Source organism: Homarus americanus, unplaced genomic scaffold (genome assembly GCF_018991925.1).
Source record: "Homarus americanus isolate GMGI-L3 unplaced genomic scaffold, GMGI_Hamer_2.0 scaffold31440, whole genome shotgun sequence".
Lineage (NCBI taxonomy): Eukaryota > Metazoa > Arthropoda > Malacostraca > Decapoda > Nephropidae > Homarus > Homarus americanus.
The window spans coordinates 60,810-70,000 of NW_024756415.1; the positions used below are offsets into that span (position 1 = coordinate 60,810).

At 40.1% G+C, this 9,191-nt stretch overlaps 1 protein-coding gene across 1 annotated transcript in view; it reads left to right on the plus strand.

Annotated features, from left to right (window-relative positions):
- Positions 1–1,991: 1,991 nt before the first annotated feature.
- LOC121856783 (cell wall protein DAN4-like) overlaps positions 1,992–9,191 on the plus strand; it is a 95,592-nt gene continuing 88,392 nt past the window's right edge. The window contains exons 1-3 of the mRNA XM_042352480.1: positions 1,992–2,066; positions 3,921–4,000; positions 4,741–4,920. Of these exons, the coding sequence (XP_042208414.1) occupies positions 1,992–2,066; positions 3,921–4,000; positions 4,741–4,920 (335 nt within the window). The remainder of the gene's footprint in view (positions 2,067–3,920; positions 4,001–4,740; positions 4,921–9,191) is intronic.

Genomic DNA, 9,191 nt, shown 5'->3' on the forward strand with positions numbered 1-9,191 from the left:
AGTTAATTTGCTAAGAGCATCTATGGCGGACCATCACTCACTACTATCACAGACTCACTCTGGCTCCCCACCACCTAAATGAAGCCTTCATCTTAAAAGCCTTCCATTTCTGATTACTCTTTCAAGACTTTCGGAGCATCATATGAAGAAAATAGTCTATGGTTTTCCCTGCATGATGACTCTCTCTCTCTCTGTTCCTCTAATCTCTATCTATCTCTCTTATCTTTATCTTTCTCTCTTATCTCTTATCAATTTCTCTTAACCCTCTCTCTCTCTCGTTAAAAACAATCTTACTCTAAGGATTTTCCGTGGACCCGCAGTCAGAAACCTGATAAATTATGGCGTATTTTTACATATTATACGCGTTAGTGGCTGACTACATAAACCACAACAATATGAACACTATACTCCACCCAGAATAAATACATATGTATACGTTTCATAAATCTATTCATACACGGTACATAACATAATATTACATTACATAACATTACATATACATAACATAATATTACATTACATAACATTACATATACGTAACATAATATTACATTACATAACATTACATATACATAACATAATATTACATTACATAACATTACATATACGTAACATAATATTACATTACATAACATTACATATACATAACATAATATTACATTACATAACATTACATATACATAACATAATATTACATTACATAACATTACATATACATAACATAATATTGTATATGCATATCATAGCATAACATAAAATAACATAACAAAGGCCAACATAACAAATTTATAACTCCCCCCAGAAAAAAAATAAGTCAAGGAAGGTTTAGTGCTCTTAATTATTTCTCCTCCATAAGGATTTAATTATTGGAAACAAGCTAATTAACCCCGTTTATGAGGTGATTAGGGCATCATGAAAGGCAATTAAGTAGATAATAACCTTAGAGTAGCTTGAAACTCGCTGGTCGACGGTTTGTTCACGTTCTGCCTAGAAATGATGAGTCAATGTTTACGTTTGACGATAAGATACACAACAAAGATGAGAGAGAGAGAGAGAGAGAGAGAGAGAGAGAGAGAGAGAGAGAGAGAGAGAGAGAGAGAGAGAGAGAGAGAGAGAGAGAGAGAGAGAGAGAGAGCGAAGTTGAAATTTTAACCTGTACATCTCACTCCCCAGCTCTCTCAGTTCGGCAACCCCCCCCACTCCCCCACTCTCCCTCCCCATTTTCCTCTTACCTCCCCACTCCCACCTCCCTCCCCCTGTTACTCTCACTTCTCGCTTCCCCTCTACCTTCTTCCTCCCCCTCACTTTCCCTTCCTTCTAACCTCTTAGAACCTCAGGGTCAAGTAAGGTCACATGTGAGAATGGCCTCTCACACCCCGCCCCCCAAGGTCAATAGAGGTCACATATGAAATGGGATCAAACAAGGTGATGAGGCGGAGGAAAACAGGTACAGGACAGGTGGAGGAGCACAGGTGGAGGACTGGTGGAAGAGCACAGGTGGAGGGTAGGTGGAGGAACACAGGTGGAGGGTAGGTGGAGGAACACAGGTGGAGGGTAGGTGGAGGAACACAGGTGGAGGGTAGGTGGAGGAACACAGGTGGAGGGTAGGTGGAGGAACACAGGTGGAGGGTAGGTGGAGGAACACAGGTGGAGGGTAGGTGGATGAACACAGGGGAGGTAGGTGGAGGAACACAGGTGGAGGGGTAGAGGAGCAAAGACGTAGGGATGTGGAGAGCACAGGTGGAGGGGTAGGGCACTGTGGAGGGTAGGTGGGAGGAACACAGGTGGAGGTAGGTGGAGGAACACAGGTGGAGGGTAGGGAGGAGCAGATGGTGGAACAGATGGAGGAGCACAGGGAGAGGGTAGGTGGAGGGAACAGGTGGAGGGTAGTGGAGGAGCACAGGTGGGAGGGTAGGACACAGGTGGAGGGTAGGGAACACAGGTGGAGGTAGGTGGAGGAACACAGGTGGAGGGTAGGTGGAGGAGCAAAGATGGTGGAACAGATGTGGAGGAGCACAAGTGGAGGACGTGTCACAGGGCTGTCGGACGAGCTGTTTGGGGGTCATGTGAGTTTGTTGAATGAGGTGATTCTGTTTTATGAATTAGCTGAGCATGAGGTAGTTAAGGCGATGAGATGACGTCACGGGTAATGAGCAAAGTTAGCAGGTTAATACATTATTACCTTGAGGGTGAAGCACACAGGTACACACGCACCTAAACGTACAGTACATAATCACGTCAGTCACGCAAACTGCATATGGGGGGGCATACACATAATACACACAAACACACATATATACAACACACATACGACTGACACATAACACATACATTATATAGCAACATACACACCACGCTCACCTCTCCTTCACCCGATCTATAGGAAACTAGGCGACTGGCTGTGGCGGATGAGGTCGTATGATGGCTTATAATGGGAAATAATGGCGTAAAATGGTATATGATGGCCCTATCCATCCCCATTCCAGTAGAAGTTGAAGATAGATCGGTCAATACATTACTGAGGCCACCAGCGGATGCATTATTTATATATGGTCAAAGTTAGAACATTTGTATTATGGCTGCCATATTGCCCTTATCTGGCGTTGACCTCAGACAGACAGACAGAGAGACATACAGTAAATAGACAGACAGACAGAGAGACATACAGTAAGCAGACAGACATACACACAAAGATGTACAGGTACACGTTTACACCTACACATACATACACAACAATCGTAAGTACTGAAATATTAACATAATCTTGTGTCTGCTGAACCTTGTAGTCTACCCTTGTGTCTGCTGAACCTTGTAGTCTACCCTTGTGTCTGCTGAACCTTGTAGTCTACCCTTGTGTCTACTTCACTCGGGTCATCTGAAGATTAGGCATAACAGCTTATTTCACCAGAAGATTAGACTCTTGCTCTCACCTACTTTACCCTAACCCCCCTAAGATAGTGAATCTTCCGGTGAAATAAGCTGGGGGGTGTAATCTTCAGGTGACCCCTTTCCTCATTTCCCCAATTAATGTGATAATGAAGCTGTTGAGTCATTAAGGTGGCAATTACCACCGGTGGAATTTTTTTATGGGGGAGTTCCATCTGTTTTGGGGAAGTTTATATTCATTATTTTAATTCTTTATCATCATGTATATCCGGGTGAGTTAGGGGAAATGAATCAATGGTCTTTAAGAATATGAGTTAGGCCAAAACATGAATAATTAAGGAATGGAAATGATACCAAGTTAGAGTTAATTCTTCACACTCCCTGAACTTAAAATTTCACTTGAATCTTGATATTAGGATGGCAATTTATGTGGTTATATCTGTGTTAGTTCTCTATCGTTCTATCCCCTGTGATGGACCCCAGTGTGTACAAAAGTCTTTCTTGGCGTGGCTATAGTAAATGTCATCTGCCGACTTATATACGAGTACTAACTAGACACAGGTACAGTACTTATTCCGTTTTAAGGGTCACTTCAGGGGGGTGAGAAATGACATCATGTGTTTCGTACTATCTAGGGTGTATATTGCTCATGTTAATTGCGTGTTTAACGGTGCAGAAGTAACGTTTGTCATGTTAGCTATTAAACTTTAAGGTGACCCCCGAAATATTGCGTAAAGAACCGTCACACACACACACACACACACACACACACACACACACACACACACACACACACACACACACACACAGTATGATGACCTGGGTATGAAAGGTGTTTTTCTGCCTCCCAACACACATCAACACACGTGATTATTTGTGTGTGGAAGACTGTCACCTTAGAGCTTCACAGTTGACATAACACTAGATATTTCGGGCTCCTTATAAACACTAATAACATCATCTGTAAGAATTAAGGTTAAGGAAAAGTATCATACCTCTTCTGAACCCTTAAAATGACCTCTTATCTGTAACAGTCTACGATACAGTCGGGTTCATCCACAATATCGACTTCAATGTTGAGGATTCTTCACGAGCCACGAGATCGTCTGCAGTGGTATTATCATTTTTCACTACTGTCCTGTTAACTTTACATAATGAACCCTCTGCAACCCTCTCCTTGATGGCTTCGTGCGGGTAAACAATTTCCTTCACTGATAATTTTCTCTCGATCACTTCTTGGTATCAGAGAATTGTCAATTGAGAAGGAAATTGTCTTTTACTAAAAACAAAAAAACAAAAAAACTACAATAAAACAGGACGAAGAATAAAAAAGTTTACCTGGATCAAGTTTTTTTCTTCTGTTATTTATTTACTTCAAATTATACTTCAAGACCTCACGTTACTTGACATAGAGGCATAGTCCATTACAAAGTACCAAAATCCAATACTACAGGGTTGTCTCAGAACAATGTATACACACGGCCTTACAGATTATCGTGGAGAAAACGTGAATGTTTGTGTTACAACTTCAACATTGTCCTCCTATGTTGATGTGCGAGGTTCCCATAAGTGAAGACAATGTTGCTGTTGTAATAAAAATCATACACTTGATCTTCACGAAACTCATCCAGACAGTGTGTATACATTTTCTTGACACATCCTGTATACTCGGCGTGAGGTTAAGGTAATAAAGACATCAAGATATAGGGAAGGAATAACCAGGACACAACACTGCTTCACCCATAATGACCACTGTAGGTCTTGGCGGATATATTATAAAGAAAAAGAAAAATTATAATTGGATATTGATCCATAATTATAACAATAAAGATGATTGATTGTCTTCTGTTTTAGTGACGCCTGGCATGCGAAGCTCAGTTGCCAGCGAGTGTATTGCTCACCAAAAGTTGCCAACGAGTGTATTAAACCACCTAGAGATGCCACTGAGGATATCACACTGTGCATCTACAGTAGAGTCACTAGTGAGAGTATTGTGTCACACAGGTGTCAGACATCACCTGCCCACCTGACCAGGTACAATGATTACAAACATTACGGCAGGTGGTGGTTGACGGATGGTGTACCTACACGCGAGAAGTCGATGATATAATCTGGTAAAGAACAAAGCCTTGGACAGTAGTGAGCTCTCTTACCAGTACTACCTCACCCCTCTGAGGATGACCTTTGATTTGACCTTATGTCCCAAAAAAGTTAAATACGACGAAAAGACAAATGTTCTAAAACAAATTTAATGTTCAACAACTAATAAATGAAATTACATCTTCAATACCAACGTCAACACACACCTAACACACTTATTCCCTCCCAACCATCAACTTTATCTAACTTCTTTTATCTACCATCTATTTATCTACCATTTATACTACCCACCATCTACTTTAAACACTACTTTGTCTTCAGCTATTTTATGTACCCTCAATTCTATCTACCACCTACTTTAACCATCTGATTCCACCATCTATTTAATCTAATATATATTCTATCTCTCGTCTGCTTTATCTACCATCTTTTTTTATCTATGATCTACCTTAAAATACTTCCTCCCCGACATGCTTAAGTCTACCCTCTCAGATAGCAGAGTAGGTGTGGGGTGATTGGAAAGTTTACATTGCATTTACATTTTTCAAGACCAACTTAAACTTTCTTCGCCTCGTGAGGTTTTTAAGGGGGTGGAGCCACTACAAAATTTAAAGGTAAATCAAATTTTAGGTACGTTTGGTTTTTTTAAAGGATACAACGTCGGGTAGCCGGTCTCTGCCTCCTCGTGTATTGATGTCACCCATGTTATTCTGGTTTGGCTGAGGTCGGTGCATAGGTTCCTCTCTCTCTCTCTCTCTCTCTCTCTCTCTCTCTCTCTCTCTCTCTCTCTCTCTCTCAGCGAGTGATATTGCCTTGGCGGTGTGTTTACAATAATATCATACCACTATTTCACTGTACTACTTGCTGGTTTGATGGTGTAGATCATTACAACGTGTGTTTCGAATTATATTGATCAAATGGGACAGTTTTTATGGTACACGGTACATTTTGATAAGAAAAATTGGTACAGCGTGGAATTCGAGTTAACATTATAATGCTGGAGCAGTAATTGATTTCAGAAATTAATACAGCGTAGAAATTCAGGCTGTTTCATTAGTTACAGTGATACAGTTTTATTCACAGACTATTATTATTGGAATTAATACAGGTTAATAATTCCAATTTACAAACTAATTTATTGTTATATAAAATACTGGCGACGTAACCACCAGGTCAAGCACTTGGGCCTTGAGGGGTGACTTAAGTAGATTAGGACACACTTGGCGTTAGATTAAAATTAGACTGTTAAAATATACGTAATAAATAGTGGTACAGTTTAATTTTGTAATGTATGAGGCTATGTATTGCTGTAATTAGTGAATGCTAGGGTGTTTCTGCTGTATTTATTATTGTTGTTACAGGTTGTTAGTAGTAAAATTATGATTATTATTAATATTAGTATTATTATTATTATTGAATAAGTTACCAAAAAATGAACTTTGTATGGGAAAAATACTAGCAAGTTAATATAGGCCTAATAGTAACGCATATATATATATATTAAAATAAATAATAATAATAATAATAATAATAGTAATGATAATAATGTGGATCAATTAGTCTTCAATAAATTATAAAGTTAATAACTCCGCCATTATAAAAAAAAAACCCGATTGCATATGTTATATAGAGACCGGCTTATTCTATACTCTACAGATCACACCTCATATATAGTGTCCATAAAACTGACTCATTCTAGACTACAATAGACAGCACACACGTCAGTTTTATTATACTTGAACACCTCCTAAGTTTTTGTTCTCATCCTAGAAGACGTCGACCGGTACACTGTGTTCTGTTTGTAATATATTTGAGGTTAATAAGTTTTAAAATGATAATAGATAATTTTCTGGACACTGTATTTACATGTAACAAATGACGTTTACAAGTGTGTGCCAAAAATTATGATTTAAACGTGGCACTGTGGCATATAAACGTGGCACCAATGTGTGTGTGTGTGTGTGTGTGTGTGTGTGTGTGTGTGTGTGTGTGTGTGTGTGCACCTCAAGGATGCAGGAATCACACGACCTAACCAGCGAATCAAGTTTTTAATGAGAGTGAAATGAAATCTTCCTCCTTCTCGTCTCATCCCCCTCCGCTTCTTACATCTTTATCCCCGTTACCCCACTTACGTATTCCTATTACCTCTTCTCTCTCTCCGTCTTTACTACATTTTTTCACTCCACATACATTATTATTCATATTGTTAGAAGGATAGCTAAGATGTTTCAGCTGTGTCTATCAGTCTATGAATATCAGAGTCGGAAAATATTACCAATGTTGTTAAATAAAATTAATCGTCTTATGTGTAGTTACATGGGATATTTTGCAATTAATTATTTGAGAACGACGAATTAACCCTTTGAGAACGACGAATTAACCCTTTGAGAAGGACGAATCAACTTTTTGAGAACGACGAATCAACCCTTTGAGAACGACGAATTAACCCTTTGAGAACGACGAATCAACTTTTTGAGAACGACGAATCAACCCTTCAAGACTCAAGGGGTTAAATCGTAGTCGTGCTTCAAGAAACATGAGTCAACATCTATCTGCACTTAAGAAACCCTGAGAGTTGAGTGTTGGTATCAAGGTGGTGGTGACCCTACACTGAGGCACTGATGGTACGAGATTCATTAGCTCCTGGTGAATGGACGACTGTGTCAAGATGTGAAATGTTGATAGTGAAATTGATATTGAAACAGTTTATTAATTCAGAATAATACAGATGTAAAGTAAACAACAGCAATATTTACGTGGCTGAGTCTTTCGAATGTTGCAACTCTACCGAATGGCCTCTGATAAACACTGTACATTTATCTGAGGGAAAATTATTAAACAACATACAGTATCGTCGCCCTGGTTATCTAGTATTTCCATGAGTTGTCTAGGAGGAGAGATGGAAGCAGGACTGGTGGATATGTTTACATTTCAGACTAACTATCAATAAAAATCTAATTTAAATTCAATTCATATTTCGTTTACTATGATTTAAATCACGCCAGCCCAAATATTGATATCAGACTTGAGTAACATACTCATCTAACTTTTCTCTCGACAGACATCTTGCACGTATTGAAGGTGAGGTGCTGCCAGGTGTACGATCATACCGACACCAATACTCTCCGTTCTAGTTACAGATTTAACCCAACATGATAAAGAATGAATACGATTTTTTTTTATATTACCAAGTTATAATCACATTACCATCACATTTACAGATAGAAATGGCTCATCTCTTTAGATGCGTTATTCCACACTTGAAGTAATATCCTTCACATATGAAAACACTAATCAGTCTGGTCAAGAAAGGTGTTCACTGGGAAGACTAAACACAGCCGGAAAGAACATTCACCGACCAGTACGATATCTTCAAACATCATATTGTTCGCTTGTAAACTGACGTCAGTGTTGGTCAGACTGTGAGCGAGGGAGGGTGTACCGGGCCAGTGTCCACCAGTCTGACCTGACGCACTGCCCCCCCACCCCCACCCCCCCGGCCCTCTCTCTAAGTTGTTCTTCTTGCTTCCCCCTGAACTATGTTTTCTTCATCCTTCTTGGTCTTCATTATTTTCCTCTCCCCTTCTATCCCCATCATTCCCATAATCTCTCCCCCTCTCCCCAACACCTATCTCCCTCTCTTCCTTACTCTCACAGGGCCCCTCTAATCCTTTCTTCTCACCAACATCCTTCTCCTTCCTACTCCCCCATTCCATTACTTTCCCTCTCCCTGACTCCTCTTCCCTCTAGTCTCCTACCTCCCCTCCCCAAATCTTCCCTTTCCTTAAGCTCCATCTCCCATACTCTCCCCTCTATGGTTCCCCCCCTCCCTCTAGTCTCCTCTTCCCCTCTCACAAGTTTGCTTAGTGTCCTAAGGGTGACCATTTTTATTTTCAAGGGACATAAAGTTGACAAGAAATTCGCGTCTGTGAGGTCTTGATGAGGAGAGAGAGAGAGAGAGAGAGAGAGAGAGAGAGAGAGAGAGAGAGAGAGAGAGAGAGAACACCTCCCTCAGTGAGTCAGCTTCCAGAAAACCTTTTTTTATATCATTTTCTCATAATTAAAAAAAAAAACTTGAGGTAATGTGAGGGAGGATGTCTGTTGAGTTTGTCTGTCTCCAGGGCTGTGTTGTTTGTCTGTCAGTCTGTTGAGGGAGTGTATCTGTGTCCAGAGTCTGTTGAATGGGAGGGTGTGTGTGTGTGGAT